Source organism: Pagrus pagrus, assembly GCF_965226575.1.
Source record: "Pagrus pagrus genome assembly, chromosome: 1".
NCBI lineage: Eukaryota > Metazoa > Chordata > Actinopteri > Spariformes > Sparidae > Pagrus > Pagrus pagrus.
In genome coordinates, this window is record NC_140185.1 from 698,889 (window position 1) to 718,655 (window position 19,767).

The 19,767-nt window shown below is 42.6% G+C and overlaps 1 protein-coding gene across 3 annotated transcripts in view; it reads right to left on the reverse strand.

Annotated features, from left to right (window-relative positions):
- Positions 1-1,227: 1,227 nt before the first annotated feature.
- efl1 (elongation factor like GTPase 1) overlaps positions 1,228-19,767 on the reverse strand; it is a 189,906-nt gene continuing 171,366 nt past the window's right edge. For all 3 annotated transcript variants that reach the window (XM_084353472.1, XM_084353473.1, XM_084353471.1), the window contains 2 exons: positions 13,594-13,778; positions 1,228-1,718 (listed from right to left, as the gene is read on the reverse strand). In XM_084353472.1, the coding sequence (XP_084209598.1) occupies positions 1,530-1,718; positions 13,594-13,778 (374 nt within the window). In that variant the 3' untranslated portion in view covers positions 1,228-1,529. The remainder of the gene's footprint in view (positions 1,719-13,593; positions 13,779-19,767) is intronic.

Consider the following 19,767-nt stretch of genomic DNA (forward strand, 5'->3'; position numbering starts at 1 on the left):
TTCTTGGAAGTCCGTTTTCCCTATGATTAGTACCAAATTACATTCCCGAAAACACTTACTAATTAATTAATTGATAATTACTAAAAATTATTTACAAATTATAGACACATAAAATAAAAAAGGCACCCAAAAGAGCACAGAGCTCAAACCACAACGGCCCAAAGTGCTTCATGTCTCTGTTGAAATGATAGTAGTCTTCGAGTCTTCAGCTCACAATATCATGACTTAGTTCTTGTAAAATGATTTCATTCTTATAACAACCCTATTCTTTCCTCAAAACAACAACTTCAAAATCTCAATTCCTCTTCCCCACAGTGGCCATAACACGTTAGGAGGAACTTGCGCACTGTGTTTGGGATTTGATGTTTCCGTCAATGAAAAATATTTTGACCTGATTGTCTTAAAAAAAAATATAGATAACATATCAATCAGTTAACACTGTAATATGTAAAGTAATGTACCTTAATTGTGATGATAATTTCAGCCATGTCCTATAAATATCTTGGGCTGTGGCTGGACAACAAGCTGGACTGGGTGAGCAACACAAAGCAGCTGTACAAGAAGGCTCAGAGCAGGATGTACTTCCTGAGGAGGCTACGATCCTTCAACATCTGCAGGAAGCTCTTGTGTATGTTCTACCAGTCCGTGGTAGCCAGTGTTCTCTCCTATGCTGTGGTGTGCTGGGGCGGCAGCACATCAAAGGCGGACCTTTCCAGGTTGGAAAAGTTGGTCAGACAGATGTATATATATATATACACAAGTGTGTGTATATAATATATATATATATATATATATATATATATATATATATATATATATACATACATATATTTATATATACAAGTGTGTGTATATAATATATATATATATATTTTTTACTTTATTCTTAGTGTTTTTTATACTTATTTATTTATATGTATACTTTATTTATATGTATACTTTTATACTGTATGTGTAACAGTGCTGTGAGTGACATGGAGCTTCAATTTCCCTGAGGGAACCTCCCAAAAGGATTAATAAAGTTTTCTGAGTCTGAGTCATGTGAGCAATAGTATATCAGTAAATCAATGACATATAATGCCCATATCCAAATTGCAACGCATTCATTTATTTTTCATTTACTATTAAATATGGCCATTTGATTGGCTAGTATTTACTGCACATTGTATCTTTATATGAGAATATATACTTGCATTAAAAACAATATGATCTATAAAAAAGACAGCAGACTTTATGATACTTTATTCTCAAAATGCATGTGTCATTTTACTAAACAAGAATCCAAATTGGTGCATTATGAAATCTATTTTGTTGCACAAGCTAATAAGCAAAGAAGTAAAGACTGTTGAATGAAAAGCCAGACTGTAGTTCTATCTATCACTCTGCAAATAATCATGAATGTCACTGATGGAAGAGCACAGTCATGGTATTCAGTATATGTCTGCAGTCCTGGATAAAGGACGTCAGCTGTGTCTCACAGCCTGACAGGAGGAGCTGCTAAAGGAGGTATCTTCTGTGTGTTTCCTTTTCTACTTGTTCTTGCTGAGTGTTCTTTGCTTCTCTGCATGCTCCACAATCTTCTCCTCCACATAGAGGCCTTTGCGGCGGCGGACAGCATTCATGTATTTGAGGGCCTGATTGGCGGAGTCAGATTTCTCCCCGAAGTGCAGGTATTCTTCCTCAGTGGTGGGAACCCAGTATGGATCACTGCTGATCACCTGGGACACAGAGAGGAGGAAAGGGATAGAAATGTGATTGTATGTAATGTTATAAGACAACATTTAACATGTATGCATGGTCCTTTTGGTTGATTGTACTAAGTTTAACCACATGTGACCCACATATTTATTTTCCCTTCTAGAGCTATAATGCAAAGCTACTATCTGTTTATATATACTGTATACACATTTTTTTTTTTGTATCATACCAAAAGTGAGCCTGGCTGACCAGAAGTTGTAAGACATTGTCTAGGCTTGTTCATTTACTGCATTATTTTATTTCATCTTTTACTGCCATTTATATTTATCTGAAAATGTAGCTGTCAACATAATTACGGCTGTCAAAATAACACATTAATTTTGATTAATTAATCATAGGAAGCTGCTCTGTAGTCTGATGGTATGGCAGCAGATACTTCTGTATTTTTGCCAGATAGCAGCAGGGTGAACGGACTGGCTGGGGTGGGTGTTGTCTTTTTGTGTCCATGCATAAAATAATATTTTATGTACCTGAGTTAATCAAATAATCAAACATGATTTGTATTTGAACGCCACCTTCAAAAAATGTCTGAGTCGAAATAAAAGCCTTGATTGACAGTCCTGGTAGAAATCAATAGTGAAAACAGAATATGCAGTGAGGGTTGAGGGATATTCTGTTGATCAACTTATTGATTAATTAATTAGTTTCATCAGCACTACTAGATACTAAACAAATGCACACACACGCCGAAAAAACACACGCACGCATGCACGTGCGCGCGCACGCACACACACACACACACACACACACACACACACACACACACACACACACACACACACACACACCAGCAAGTCGAAGAAGTCCACACATTCACACACATTAAGAACAGTTACAGTTGAGAACAGGCAGCACAGTCCTGCACCTGGCTATGGTTACACTGGGACAGATGGCAGAGAGCGAGCTCCAACAATAAGCGGATTACAGGAGACAACACACACCAACCAAACACATACACCCACCACATGTGAGCAGCATATGCTGGAGCACAATGGGATCCAGTGGGGGGTTAGGAGGGATGGGGCATCCTGCAACAGTCAAATGTTTGACTGACTGGCTGACTGAATTAATGTTGGTGGATGGCAGACACCAGTTGAATAAGTAGTTATGTAACAACCAGTGTCAGAAAGAGATGTCTAATACAAAAATGTGCAAAAATCAAAATGAGAATTACAGTGTAGTGTAGGTGATTGGTAAATGGCATATGGACTTGAATTTACAGTATATAGCCCTCGTCTGGTCTACCAGCCACTCAAAACACTTGTCACATTCACCCATTTACACACACAGTCATACACTGATTGCAAAGGCTGCCATGCAAGATGCCACCTGCTCATCAGGAGCAAAACTGTACAACACTTCCTAACTAATGTGCCCCACAATATTTCAATGCTCAGCCATTTACACACACACTGATGGAACAGCCACCTGGGTCCATTTGTTGTTCAATATCTTGCCGAAGGATACTTTGACATGCAGCTGGAGCCTGGGATTGTCCACCAACCTTCCTGATTGGCAGACGACCGGCTCTTCCTCCTGAGAAAATACTGTCCATGCTGATTTATTGCTCAGGCTCTACAAATAAGCAGGCCTACAAAATCAACAATACACAACTCACACAACATTTCTACACACACACAGACACATGGTAGCTTAACTGTCAGACAGATGCTTTGGCTGATAAATACAAGACTTATTCACATAATTCTCAGTCTGCAGCAGAACAAAAGCTCCATTCTGATGGAAATCTAGTGTAAAAGTCCCAACAGGAGCCACTAGCTCTCCAATTACACAACAATACAGCGCTCAAAATCTGCTTTCTCTGCCTCTGTGCTCATTCATATGTTAATCCAATATCCTGGCCATATCAAATCGCTGTCAGTAGGAACGTTGACATCAGCACTAAGCAGCAGGCGAGTCTTGAAGCTGAGAGGGCTTGTGGACCGTGGGGGGTTAAGGACAAACTCTTTGTGAGGAAGCGTCTGCACATAAATGGAATCAGACGGACAACTTTTAATGAGGCAATGACAATGGCTGCAAGACAATGTGAAATGGACTAAGGGTGGGGTTGGGGTGGGGGTGGGGTGTTGTGATGGTTAAAATTATGAAAAAGAAGGTGGTCATGGTACACATGCAAAGGACTGGTGCTCAACAGGCTCTATGGCAGCTACATGTTGTTTTATTGTGTTTTTGTTTTCAGTTTTAGACCAAGAACTCATTCGGAGTATGTTAAGAGTGATGATACTGATAGTCTCTCATAATTGTATTGTTACAGTGAGATTTAATAAGAAATATTGAGAAAATTCCCTGTTCAGTTTACACAAAAGGAGCCCCTAACAAATATTCTGTCATTGTGTTCCAAAAGCTGTTAACACTAAAATGTGAAGGCAACATTTTTAGACTTATATTCTCTGGACAATGTTCTCAAAATGCATTTATCTAACTATACCTGTCATCTTTAAAAATATCATGTTAAACACAAGTCATTCAGGCATTACACTAAACTTAATCCTTTGAACCCACGGCAAGGTTGTTGATGTATAGTCACTATGACTTGAAAAGTATTGCTTAAGAGGTTAAAAATAAACTTTCACGATGAACTCTATTTTATACAATATATTTTCACACCAAACAAGGACTGTGGACTCTGTCTCCTATCTCAACAAAGAAATAAAGTGAATTACAACACAGCAATACGCATTGTGATGTATTTCCATTTTATGCATGCATTCGGTAATGTAAATAGTTAAGTGTATGCATGTGCGTGTGAATGGGTGAGATGACGAAGAGGTGTATTGAATTTCCATGTTGTCAAGCGGCATTGTCATTACCTCTCACAAACGGGACAAACCGTGTTGGCCGGAGTTGTCAGTTTAAGGAGAGCGAAATTAAATAAATACAACCTAACAACAAATAGCCTAAATAATGTTATACAGTGATATTTCCGCCACTTTCCCACAACTGAAAGAGATAATCACCGGGATTTTCAAAGTAAACACACCGTGTTTGAGACAGAGACTGAGCCGCTGCTGCTGCAGTCGTAATGAAGTAAGTCGAACTTTTTTTTGTTGACCTTATCCACCAAACATCTTCAACCAAACACTGTTTAAATCTGTTGACCTGCCAGGAATGTAGTTAGCTGTTAACTTCAGAACATAGCCAATGCTAACAATGCTATTTTGCTTGCAGGTAAAGTTGCTAGCTGTAATAGCTAAACAGCTGTTGTAACGTTATATGCTAACGTTACTTGTTTGTTATTATCAGCTGTTTTGCACGTCATTTTAATATTTGTCCATCTAAGTCGTGTGAAATGCCTTCAATTATGCTAGAAGTGAGTTAACTGGACCCTGCTCAGTCATATAAGTAAGGCTTAGGGGTGTTTTGATATTAATTTTGATGTATTAAAGTGTGGTGTAGTGTTGTCTGTGTTCACAAATGAATGATCCACTACACAGAAAACTGACTGACAAACTACAAACACTGGGTCTGGGAGACCTTCTCTGCAGGTGGATTAAGGACTTCCTCACCAACAGAACCCAGTGCATCAGTATCAGCCACCACACCTCCTCCAGCATCACTTAGCATGCACCTGCCTCCCCAGGGCTGCGTCCTTAGTCCAGCAGGACACCTCGCACCCCGGACACTCCCTGTTCCACATCCTCCCCTCAGGCAATAACTATGTGCAATAACTGCTGTGTTTTTAGTCGTTTATTACTGAGTAATCTATCTATCTATCTATCTATCTATCTATCTATGTGGAAGGAGTGTCACTCACCTCAGGAGGAGTGAAGGAGTTTCAACACTGATTGATTTCTGTATTTAAACACTGTCTTTTAATTAGAAGAGATGGTTAATCGTTGTACAGTACCCACATGAAACATGTAGTATTAGTACATGAAACATTTATATAATAAATCACTGTGGTATTGTATTTGTTGTTTGTATTCATCAATGAAGGTATACACATGGTCTAATTATGTCAGTCAAAAATGCAACAATTCATGAAATAAAGTTATTTTTACTGGTGTATTGTATCCTCTCTTGCCATAGTTATAAGCCTATTAAAATGCAAAATGTCTTAAAGAAGTGGAGGGAGTTGTAAAATACCCACTAAAGGAAATGGTGTGTTGTAGGATGTGTAGATTGAGAAAATGTCAGAACAGTGCAGTTAACAAACACATCAGAGTCAGGTTCTGAGTTCTAACTTCACATTTAATTGCTGAACACAATGTGTCACAACAATATAACTTAACACATTTATAAAAACAACAACAACAACATGTTTAGAAAGTGCCTCTAATTACTTGCATGGCCTCGGACAGGCCAGCCACAGCCACCATACTCTCCTGAGATATTGGTGCCCTGCACTTAGGGCAGACATCACCCCTGGCCATGAGCAGTGTCAGGCAGCTGCCACAGCCAATAAGATGCCCCCAATGCTAACAATGCTATAAAATAGCATTGTTAGCATTGGCTATGTTCTGAAGTTAACAGCTAACTACGTTCCTGGCAGATCAACAGATTTAAACAGTGTTTGGTTGAAGATGTTTGGTGACTAAAGTCAACAAAAAAAAGTTTGACTTACTTCATTACGACTGCAGCAGCAGAGGCTCAGTCTTCGTCTCAAACACGGTGTGTTTACTTTGAAAATCCCGGTGATTATCTCTTTAAATTGTGGGAAAGTGGTGGGCATATCACTGTATAACAGTTGTCACAGTTATCACAATTGTCACAGTTATGAATCATCTAAATTATTTAGGCTATTTGTTGTTAGGTTGTATTTACTTAATTTCGCTCTCCTTAAACTGACAGCTCCGGCCAACACGCTGTAGTTTGTCCCGTTTGTCCTAGTGGTGTTGCCGTACCTTGCTGTCCAATGGCGAATTCGCTCAACCAATTATATTCGTGATACAATGGTGATTGGCATGCCCCCTAGGCCCGCCCCCTTGCTGACAAAAAACGGCTACTAAAAAAATCACTCGAGCGAGAGCAGGGGAAACTTTTCCGAGCGAGCAGAGGAGAGATTCGCGAGCGCGCAGTCTGCACTCGCGCAAGCAGGGGAAAGTATTGCGAGCGGACTCCGTGCATGCTCCAGCTGTTTTTCTCCTCGCAGGCTACAATTTTGCTCGAGGGGGCAGAGATGCAGGATACAAAATAGCTCGCGAGTGCTTTGAAAGCGCTCGGGAAAAAAAATGCGCGCGCGGATGTTTGATTTGCGCGCGCGCAAGTCTCATTGCTCGCGCGCGATTTATGTCAGTATTCTATCCCCATAAACTTGTGCTAATGACAGACTGTGTAATGAGTTGTAGCTAAATTGTTAAATGTTGGCTTGTTTACAACTTGTCTGCATTCGTTGCTCGTGTTTTTTACCCTGTCCCACCTGTTCAGTGCTCCAAATTCTCATCAGTTTGGAGTTTTGTGAGAGAATGTTATCATTACCAATTAAAACAATGGCATTATATATTTCGATAATCTGGCCCACACCAGACACGTTCATCCGGCCCACATCCTGGGTAGAATGATGGCACTTGGGTCCAGTCCACTCCTGTTTTCCAGATCTGAGCCACAAGCAGGCCATACCATGAACACATGTTAGCCAACAGCAAAGTGAATAAACCAGAACTGTCCCAACTGGCAAGATCCAGCGCACCAGAATAGAAATGAACTGTAGTCAGATTTGGCAAACAGGAGTGGACTGCCCAAGTGCCATCATTCCACGCGGTATGTGGGCCAGATGAACATGTCTGGTACAATTTTGCTCTCTGGGTGGGAGCAGAAAACACACCCTGAATGGCTTTCAGTCATAAATGCAGCAGAAGAACAACTAGTGCAACACTTGTGTGCTTATTTATGTAAATATGTGTGGTCAAACATTAGTCCAAAACAACTGATAAAAGAGATCTGTTAAATGTTTTTACAAAGGCAGAATCTACTGCAAGGCTGTTCAGACTGTACAGAGACAGTATCCTGTCATGGTGGTTTTCTCATTTCACCATCATCATTGCTGTATCAGCTTGTCTCTTTAACTATAAAGCACAAGCAGGATTTAAAATGAGAACTTAAGACATTCAAATCACAGTGAAAATATACTTGCATGTGGCTGTACAACAGTGGAGAATCTGAGAGAGGGGTTAACGTCTTGTCTGATATCTGTGATGGTGGGGGTCTGAGGCTGTTTACTGATCTGCAAGCTACTTATGATATACCAGGTACATCTTTTTTCCTCTATTTGCGCCTAAGATCTGCGATGCGAGCGTACGGTGTGCCCTGGGGTACTCCCCTACCCACTCACAAGTTACACACGTTGTTAGATGTAGGAGTAAGGTCGAGAGGCCTGGTTTCTGCTCTTTACTCTTTTTTACTAGCATCCTCTTGTGGACCTCTGGCTGTTCATCAAGTGTGGACCGGTGACCTTGATCTACCCAGTGGCGAAATATGTTGGTTGACTGTCTGGAACAATTTAGATGAAACATCAAAGAACCTTAATCATAAACTTACACACTTCAAACTCATACATGTGTGTATCTAACGCCAAGAAAGAGATACTTCATGAAGCTCATACATTCGCCTGTTTGTAATCTATGCTCTCTGGGTCGTGTGGGATCATTCTTACATATGTACTGGGAATATCCTGATGTTGCATCCTTTTGGAAATTAGTATCTTCCACTTTATCAGATCTATTGGAGGTAGACATACCGTGTTCTCCTAAAATACTGCTTCTAAATGACACCTCATCATTGAACCTGTCCTCTACTCGGACCCGCACTCTATTAGCGGGGTTGACTGCAGCTAAGAGAATGCTGGCCTTGCGCTGGAAGCCCCCCCCCATGCACTCACATGCACTCAGTGGCTACAATCATTTTTGAACATACTCTACATGGAGTTGTCTGTAGCAAGAATGCATGGAGCTAGTCAGAAAACAATCCGAACCTGGACCTCTGCGGTGGCAGTGGTTAAAGATTTACTGAGTTGAGAAAAATGTCTTTATTTGTAATTTTTGTAATTTCCTGTTTATTTCTGTGCACTTACTTTGGCCTATAGGACATTGATATGACCGATGTACTATGTGCTGTATCAGTATTTGTACTGTATGTAATGTAGAAGATTGTGTTGGGACACTGAGGGAGGGGGGTTGTCGCTATTCTGGGGGGGTATCTGGAGGGGTGGGTAGAGGGAAGTGGATACTACTTTTCGTATTACTGTCTATGAATTGTGTCATGCTCTTTTCTTTTGAAAATAAAAAATAATTGATCACAAAAAAATCAGTGAAGAATCATCTCTCTCTTTACAGACAACTTGACCCATTACCCCAACTGACACTGTCCATATGGCCCGCAGAACATTCAGAAGCGCGTGTGACTGTGTGACTGTGTGCTGCGGCTCGAGCCAGACAAGCGGCAGGTGTAACGGTCTAACGCACATATTGTCTATCACAGCTTTGATCCCTACTCCCTTGAGGGAACCATCTCATTAACCAGACAGCCCCATTGACCCACAGACCTATATATAAGTTCAGCTGTGTGTTCAATTTGTGTTCATTTAAAATAGATATAGTTATATATCTCTGAGCAAACGTTAAATAAGAAAGTAGTCCTCAATAAAAGAAACAGAAAGATTAGCAACAAAATCTCTCAGATTTATATATATAATTTCTTTCACCAATGGCTACTTTCTTATATTCTGATTTAACTGCTCAGAGGTATGTGTGTGTGTGTGTGTGTGTGTGTGTGTATATATATACATATATATATATATATATATATAAAATACATGTAATTATAATTACATTAATTACAAAGCTTGTAATTGATTACAAGCTTTGTAATTAATTATTCGAAATTAATCGCAATATTTATACGTAATATGCATAAATTATATATATTATATATATATTTATAATATAATATACAAATATTAGCTGTAAGCATTTACAAAAATCTCAATGCAAATGTATTTTCTTAAATGAGTGAATAAATGAATAAATGGACATTCTAAACTTTAAAAGGAGGTGATATTTTAAGCTTGAAGTACTACGATGGTATGAAAATTCCCTGCTGCATAAATTGCAAAACCGGTGGTCCTGTCAACAGTTCAATCTGGGCGTTTTTGAAGCCCCACTCCAATGTGTTTTGGTATATATTTATTTTCTTTGCTGACCTTTGCTCACATGACCGATTTAAGATGACGAAGAAGCCTCGCTGAGTCTCCGTTCCAACTTGTGTCGAAAGTGCAGACCTCAAACTATATACCAGTTTTTAAATGTTGTTGATAGGCCAAGTAAAAACCAAACTTATGATAAATAATTCACGGCATGCTTTTTCCTGAATATTGTCATCATGTTTGGTGCGCGTTTGGTGCAGGAAGAAACGGTAAGAAACGGGCTATTCTCAGGAAAGTGCTCGCAAGCGAAAGAGCTTGCAAGCAAAAAAAACATGGCTAAGCCTCTTTTTCCTATTGGTGGAAACATGCACCACATCAACCAATCAAAAAATGGCATTTGGTTGCTTAGGAACAGGGTAAAGTTGTTGGAGGGACGGCAGCGAAAGAGAGACAGCGATATCAAGCTGCTAGCGATAGCAAGTTTTGAGATTTTAGAGATGTGTGACATTTAGCATGTTTGGAGTGTATAGTTAGTTTGTAGTGTATTTGTTTTTTTGTTTTGCGACGACTGAAAGTGGAGCAGGCAGTGCAGCTCTTCTCTGAGCTGAGGGAGACACGGAGCCAGTCTGAGCCAGAGAGTGAGGACTTTGACGATGAAGTGGGTGATCCATCTTTTGTTTCGGTGACACCATGGAAGTGTCAGGCCTGTGATGTGCCTCTCTGTCTTGTGGTGGACAGGAACTGTTTTTTGGAGTGGCAACAATAATTTGTGGCATTTTATTGTGACACCTGGTTGTTTTGTAAATGGTTGTAAATAGTTGCACAAAAAACGCCTGAGGCATTGCCTGCATTTTAATGTAAATAGTTGTATATAACTTTGTAAATTTCAAAAACTTATGTACACATTTAGCAAACAACAATTTATATTTGCATTCTAAGTTATAAAAATGGTTTGTTAAACATGTTTGTGGTTTTCACAGTAAAAAATCAAACTTTTTCCTACTCGGATTTTATGTTTTTTGTGTGATTTTAGGTCCAGTGTGTTAATACAGTATGTCAAAATGAAAAAATAACTGAAGTCACACATGTGAGGTTGTGCTGCAAAAAATGACATCAAACAAGGCAAAGTAAACAGTGTTTAAGGTGAAATATAAAGGTAAAATCAAAAGTAGTCAAAAACGGCCAATTATACCCTGGACCTCAGAGGGTTAAACTTAAAAACAATTAAGCTGTGGCTTAAAATGGAATGGACTAGAGTAGAATGTGGGACTTTTATGTCATCCACCAACAAAGCATGGTTTCTGGTGTTATAATAAAGACTGATTTATGGATGCACATAGGCTCACAGAGCATTTATACATGCTCTTGTGTCTGCATTGCTGGCGGTGGTGAGCAGATTGCCAGCTGACTTTCCCCTTTAAACACACCAACTCCTATGGCTAACGGCTGTGTCTCTGGGCAAGAGAGAGCGGACAGGCAGAGGACAGTCTGCGGGAGGGCTGCTGCTCCATGCAATCCTGCTTGAACGACTTGGTTTTGGCAAGCTGGCGTTTCCTCCCGGGCTGCTCATTGAAGGGCAGCCTGCCCTTCAGACATTCCACCTGTCCGCTCTTTCTCACCCAGAGACACTCTGGCAGCATACAGAGGTTTCAGAGGAGGAGTATAATCCAAGTGGAGCATCAGTGGGCTGGTCAGAAGGGATTGCAACAGCCAAAGGAATCTGTGTATTTATCAGGGAAACTAAAGGTCACTATCTCCGTTTATACATATATATATATATATATATATATATATATGTGTGTGTGTGTGTGTGTGTGTGTGTGTGTGTGTAAATATATATAAATATATATGTACAGTACAGACCAAAAGTTTGGACACACCTTCTCATTCAATGAGTTTCCTTTCTTTTCATGACTATTGACATTGTAGATTCACACTGAAGGCATCAAAACTATGAATTAACACGTGGAAATATGTACTTAACAAAAAAGTGTAAAACAACTGAAAATACGCCTTATATTCTAGTTTCTTCAAAGTAGCCACCTTTTGCTCTGATTACTGCTTTGCACACACTCTGCATTCTCTTGATGAGCTTCAAGAGGTAGTCACCTGAAATGGTTTTCACTTCACAGGTGTGCCCTGTCAGGTTTAATAAGTGGGATTTCTTGCCTTATAAATGGGGTTGGGACCATCAGTTGTGTTGTGCAGAAGTCAGGTGGATACACAGCTGATAGTCCTACTGAATAGACTGTTAGAATTTGTATTATGGCAAGAAAAAAGCAGCTAAGTAAAGAAAAACGAGTGGCCATCATTACTTTAAGAAATGAAGGTCAGTCAGTCCGAAAAATTGGGAAAACTTTGAAAGTGTCCCCAAGTGCAGTCGCAAAAACCATCAAGCGCTACAAAGAAACTGGCTCACATGAGGACCGCCCCAGGAAAGGAAGACCAAGAGTCACCTCTGCTGCGGAGGATAAGTTCATCCGAGTCACCAGCCTCAGAAATCGCAGGTTAACAGCAGCTCAGATTAGAGACCAGGTCAATGCCACACAGAGTTCTAGCAGCAGACACATCTCTAGAACAACTGTTAAGAGGAGACTGTGTGAATCAGGCCTTCATGGTAGAATAGCTGCTAGGAAACCACTGCTAAGGACAGGCAACAAGCAGAAGAGACTTGTTTGGGCTAAAGAACACAAGGAATGGACATTAGACCAGTGGAAATCTGTGCTTTGGTCTGATGAGTCCAAATTTGAGATCTTTGGTTCCAACCACCGTGTCTTTGTGCGACGCAGAAAAGGTGAATGGATGGACTCTACATGCCTGGTTCCCACCGTGAAGCATGGAGGAGGAGGTGTGATGCTGTGGGGGTGCTTTGCTGGTGACACTGTTGGGGATTTATTCAAAATTGAAGGCATACTGAACCAGCATGGCTACCACAGCATCTTGCAGCGGCATGCTATTCCATCCGGTTTGCGTTTAGTTGGACCATCATTTATTTTTCAACAGGACAATGACCCCAAACACACCTCCAGGCTGTGTAAGGGCTATTTGACCAAGAAGGAGAGTGATGGGGTGCTGCGCCAGATGACCTGGCCTCCACAGTCACCGGACCTGAACCCAATCGAGATGGTTTGGGGTGAGCTGGACCGCAGAGTGAAGGCAAAAGGGCCAACAAGTGCTAAGCATCTCTGGGAACTCCTTCAAGACTGTTGGAAGACCATTTCAGGTGACTACCTCTTGAAGCTCATCAAGAGAATGCCAAGAGTGTGCGAAGCAGTAATCAAAGCAAAAGGTGGCTACTTTGAAGAACCTAGAATATAAGACATATTTTCAGTTGTTTCACACTTTTTTGTTAAGTATATAATTCCACATGTGTTAATTCATAGTTTTGATTCCTTCAGTGTGAATCTACAATTTTCATAGTCATGAAAATAAAGAAAACTCTTTGAATGAGAAGGTGTGTCCAAACTTTTGGTCTGTACTGTACATATATACATATATATGTACATACACACACACACACACACACACACACACATATATATGTATGTATATATGTATATACATATATAAAATTACATCACATTTGCAGCTTTTAAAACCAGAAAAGACAACACTTCTGTTATATCATAACAATATACAAAATATATTGTCAAGTATTTTGACGTGTGTGTACATGTGTGTTTGTGTTTGTATGTGTTTATATCCATGATTATATACATATATAAGATAATTACCTCCCAGTGGCTGAAGACCAACTGTGGACTGGCCAATCCGCTGGTCCTCTTGCGGATCTCGTCGGCAAATCCGAAGCTCTCAGCCACAGGCAGAATGGCCTTGATAATGAACATATCTGTCCCTTCCTTCATCTCTTCATGTAGGACGCGACCCTCTCGCTTCCCAATTACACCATATACACGGCCTGGTGCAGGAAGAGACACAGGGTCAGAACACACCCAGGATAATAATAATAATAATAATAACAACAATAATTTTCTTTATGTTTGAGGTTATGATATAAAAACAGGTAATGTGTTTCATTGTCTAATCTGATTTTAGATATTCCCAGAGTTTAGGGGCTCTGAAGGCAAAAGCCCAGTAGCCCTTCATCACCAGCCTTGACCTAAGAGCAACTAGCAAGGGTAGGTTGGAGGATCTTAGGTATCGATTTGGAACACTGTGAGTCAGTAGCTCCATAATATAACTAGGGGCCAGACTATGCTGGGCTTCTAAAGTTTTTATATGCAGCAGAACACACAACAGATTCCCTGGAAGACGTTTTCAAGTAATCATTTTCAAGGTGAGGACATTTTATCAAACTGGAGACTAAGTTTCAAACTATAGCCTGACTGATACTGATTCAATAAAGATTTATACGCTGACAGCGTGCTGTCTAAAATCATAAAAACATGAAATAGCTTGAAAAGAACATGGACATGGACAGCAGAGTGGACCGTAGACACAGTTCTGTACATACTACATCGGGTTTCTTCGTAAGGTTTCGTGTGCATGTGTGACTAACGCAATGTAAATCACACAAAACCTCAGCTATGGAATTGCCCTTCAATAATACTTAAGGCAACACTAGGTAGTTCTTCAACCTTAAAATAATGTTTCTAAACTCAGTTAAGTGATAGAATAACGTTTAATAGGATGAACGGTGACGCCTCTGCAGCCTGGGGGGGGTCGCGCCGGCAGAAACCGCACTGCATAACTTCCCAGAGCGGGTAGCTACATACCTCATGTAAAGAAGTCTAGTGCGACCTGCTTCACGACACGTTTATTCATCGGTGGATTTAGCCAGCAGCTACTTGGATTTTTTGTAAACCAACGCCATGGCCAAGCCAGCTAAAAAAGCCAAGAAGGTATTGTCTGAGGAGGCGAAGAAAAGAAAAAGAGAAAGTGATATAATATGAGCCGGACATGGATAAATATTAGACCAGTTTGTGGCGGTACTGACTGTAACTCCCTACAGGCCAGCCCAGCCTACATAAAAATAAACAAATATACAACTAGGGGAATAAACCCGTAAACAACAAATGCCTCTCTTTGGGGGTAAACAACAAATGCCTCTTCTAGGGATAAACAACAAATGCCTCTTCTTGGGATAAAAAAACAAATGCCTCCTTTTCAGGCTCCCCGGGAAAAGAAATAATAAAACAAGGCGCTAAGGGGCCGGGGTTTTAAAGGTTCCCGCTAAACAAAATGTTCCCTCCTAAACCTGTGGGCAGCTCAGAAACACAGTGGGGCCCTAAACGGACCAGAGATCCGGCTGGGAGTTTTAAGGACTTGGGGGTCGGTTAAATGTGAGGAGAGCTCAGTCATGGGCCAGGGGCAGATTTGGAATGAGAGGGAGAGCCGTCGGTGAGCCACTTTCCACCTCTTTTATGCCTTTGCAACAGGGTGTCGTCACACCCTGATTGGCTGGGCAGGAAAGACCTCAAGCTGCCTCCACTTCTCCAATTAGGAGTCAGTCTCCCCACCTGTGCACAGGTGCTCCAAATCCCCTGTGATTACCCATGGAGGGCAAATCAGCCCAAACAAAGAACAAAAATAGCCAGTCAAACAAATTGGACTGCTACAAGTTTACACTTGGTGGAGCGAGCTGAAAGAACTGATGGCGACCAGGCCTAGATGCTACTGGATTTGTAAGTCATATATTACATACATATTACATATTTATTATCTTACCAACTTTTACTTTGAGTTGATTTGTTGTTATGTGGTGTTCATTGGGGCTCTATGTGGCCACAGTTTATAAACGTAATAAAGCCGGGAGATAAGCTAATGCTGTCCGTTTCGATAGCTTGCACGTTTTCATGTAGTGACTGTAAACGATGACTAACTTACTAAAACACTATGAACGTCTTGTCTTGAAAAGTTGCAGATTCCTTAGTTCATGCAGATAATCAACGTAATTGTTGAACAATGTGATCGGGAGGTAACGTTAGCATGCTACTTAGCTACTGTTGTACCAAGTTGGTTGTAGTTATTACACCAAACACAACGTCAGCTTGCACGTTTTCATGTAGTGACTGTAAACGATGACTAACTTACTAAAAAATTATGAACGTCTTGTCTTGAAAAGTTGCGGATTCCTTAGTTCATGCAGATAATCAACATAATTGTTGAACAATGTGATTGGGAGGTAACGTTAGCATGCTACTTACTGTTGTCATACCGAGTTGGTTGTAGTTATTACGCCGAACACAACATCAACTTGCGATTGTATTCAGTAACTCCCGAAAAACGTAGTTATATTTTCAGACGTTACTAAACACATTCACACCTAAGCGTTGTGTTTTGGAAGTAACTTAGTCGGTGCAATCACTATAACCAACTCGGTATGAGAATAATTATAGCATGCTAATGTGCTGTGCAGCCTATATGCTAACAAACTACCAACTGCTATCTCTGAATCTAGCTTGTTGTTGGCACTCCATTGAGGTTTCATGTTTTTGATGTTTCCAAACGAGACTGCGTGATTCGTCAGCTCCGTCAACAAATTCACTTTGTATTCATTTTCCCCAGGGATGCTCATACAGCGACAGTATTTACGACACTAGTAACAGATAACTGCACTTCTCAACCAGCCGGGGGTAGTAATGAGTCCAAACTACCTAGTGTTGCTTTAACACAAGGTTTGAGAATGGGGAGAGACATAGAATTAACACATGGACATTCATTAAAAGGTCCAGTGTGTACGATTTAGTGGCTCTAGTGGTGAGGTTGTAGAATGCAACCAACTGAATACCCTTTGTTTCACCTTCCCCTATGGTGGTGGCAAAAAACGTGAAAGCCCCTCTCTACAGCCAGTGTTAATTTTGTCCATTCTGGGCTACTGTAGAAACATGGTGGTGCAACATGGCGGACTCAGTAAATGAGGACCCCCTCCCTCTGTTGATATAAAAGTCTCATTCAGAAACAAAAACACAACGATTATACATTAATGCAAACATAGATCCCCTTAAATCCTACAGGGCAAGTGTGTAACACAACACTGTAAACAGTCCGTGTGGCCAAGCAACATATAATACTACAAGACTATTTTCTGCATGAAACTACTCACATGTGATTAAAGGACCTATATTGGTAGAGTTAGAGAAATGTCTAATTACGCATCTGCAATCACATAACAATAGTTACAATAGTATCAGGTATTGTAAATAAATGCACTCAGTTGCCTCTGATGTGTGCGACTAGAGGTAAATTGATACTGATTATTGGCAAACATTAGCAGTGGCACCTGATAATTTTCCTAAAATTGAAACTTGCTCCCATGAGACATGAGGGACTTAAATCCAAAAGATCTGTGTTGGATGGACCATTTGAACAAGGATTGTCCATGAATGCAAACTAATGGCAGAAATCTACACAGCCCAGTAAAGTACTAATATAATTAGACACGGTTTAGAATCACCATTAGCAGAGGTATTGGTGCGTCTCAAACAGCCAGATAAAACCAAAAATCAGGAGATTTATTTTCCATTAACACTTCACTTAATCAGCCTGCTCTGACTTGGCTGACAAAGCAATTGTTTGTGTAGCGAGCTGCAAGTGCTACTAACAAGTCTGGAGTTATTGTTTACCAACACGTTAAATGGCATTTCAAGCCTCATTTTCATCTTAATGACTTTCAGAGGACAACAATTTAGGGAGTGTTGTGGAGCAACACTTAATGCCCCTGGTAGGGTCTCCCAAGGCAAACAGGTCCTAGGTGACAGGTCAGACTAAGAGCGGTTCAAAAGCCCCTTAAGATAGAAATTACATCGAGGAAGTGCACGTCGCCCGGAATGGCGTCACCGGGGCCCCACCCTGGAGCCAGGCCCGGGGCTGGGGCTCGCAGGCGAGCACCTGGTGGCCAGGTCTTTGCCCACGGGACCCGGCCGGGCACAGCCCGAAAGAGCGATGTGGGCCCGCCCTCCCGTAGGCCCACCACCTGCAGGAGGGATCAGAAGGGGCAGGTGCGGTGTGTTTTGGGTGGCTGTCCTGGGCGGGTGCCCCGGCGACCCAATCCCCGGACGGTGACTCTAGCCATGGGGACATGGAATGTCACCTCGCTGGGGGGGAAAGAGCCTGAGCTGGTGCGGGAGGTTGAGCGCTACCGACTAGAGATAGTCAGGCTCACCGCCACGCACAGTCTGGGCTCTGGAACCCAACTCCTTGAGAGGGGCTGGACTCTCTTCTACTCTGGAGTTGCTCGCGGTGAGAGGCGGCGAGCTGGTGTGGGCTTGCTCATAGCTCCCCAGCTCAGCCGCCATGTGTTGGAGTTTTCCCCGGTGAACGAGAGGGTCGTTTCCCTGCGGCTTCGGGTCGGGGATAGGTCTCTCACTGTTGTTTCGGCCTTCTTGGAGTCCCTGGGAGGAGTACTGGAGAGTGCTCCAACCGGGGACTCCATCGTTCTGCTAGGGGACAACGCTCACATGGGCGACAACAGTGTTACCTGGAGGGGTGTGATTGGGAGGAATGGCCTCCCGACCTGAACCTGAGCGGTGTTCTGTTGTTGGACTTCTGTGCTAGTCATAGTTTGTCCACAACGAACACCATGTTCAAGCATAAGGGTGTCCATCAGTGCACGTGGCACCAGGACACCCTAGGCCGGAGGTCAATGATCTACTTTGTGGTCGTGTCATCTGGCCTCAGGCCGTATGTCTTGGACACTCGGGTGAAGAGAGGGGCTGAGCTGTCAACTGATCACCACCTGGTGGTGAGTTGGATCCGCTGGCAGGGGAGGAAGCTTGATAGACTTGGCAGACCTAAACGTACTGTGAGGGTCTGCTGGGAACGTCTGGTGGAACCCTCTGTCGGGGAGGTCTTCAACTCCCACCTCCGGGAGAGCTTTGACCAGATCCCAAGGGAGGCTGGGGACATTGAGTCCGAATGGACCTTATTCTCCGCTTTCATTGTTGACGCGGCTGTCCGAAGCTGTGGCCGTAAGATCTCCGGTGCCTGTCGTTGCGGCAATCCCTGAACTCGGTGGTGGACACCGAAAGTAAGGGATGCTGTCAAGCTGAAGAAGGAGTCCTATTGAGCCTGGTTGGCTCAGGGGACTCCTGAGGCAGCTGACGGGTATCGGCAGGTCAGGCGTGCTGCAGCGTGGGCGGTCGCGGAAGCAAAGGTTCGGGCCTGGGAAAGGGTCAGGGAGGCCATGGAGGAGGACTACCGGTCGGCCTCGAGGAAATTCTGGCAAACCATCCAGCGCCTCAGGAAGGGGAAGCAGCCCTCCACCAACACTGTTTATGGTGGAGGTGGGGAGCTGTTGACCTCAACTGGGGATATCGTTGGGCGGTGGAAGGAATACTTCAAGGATCTCCTCAATCCCACTGACATGCCTTCCTTAGAGGAAGCAGAGGCTGGGGACTCGGAGGTTGATTCATGCATCACCCAAGCTGAAGTCACTGAGGTAGTTCGGAAGCTGCCCAGTGGCAAAGCACCGGGGGTGGATGAGATCCACCTTGCGTACCTCAAGTCTCTGGATGTTGTGGGGCTGTCTTGGCTGACACGTCTCTGCAACATCGCGTGGCAGTCGGGGACGGTGCCTCTGGACTGGCAGACCGGGGTGGTGGTCCCTCTATTCAAAAAGGGGGACCGGAGGGTGTATTCCAACTATCGGGGGATCACACTCCTCAGCCTCCTTGGTAAAGTCTATTCAAGGGTACTGGAGAGGAGAATTCGGCCGATAGTCGAACCTCGGATTCAGGAGGAACAATGCGGTTTTCGTCCTGGCCGCGGAACACTGGACCAGCTCTATACCCTCCGCAGGGTGCTCGAGGGTTCATGGGAGTTTGCCCAACCAGTCCACATGTGTTTTGTGGACTTGGAGTAGGCATTCGACCGTGTCCCCCGTGGCATTCTGTGGGAGGTGCTTCGGGAGTACGGGGTCGGCGGTCCTCTGCTAGGGGCTGTACGGT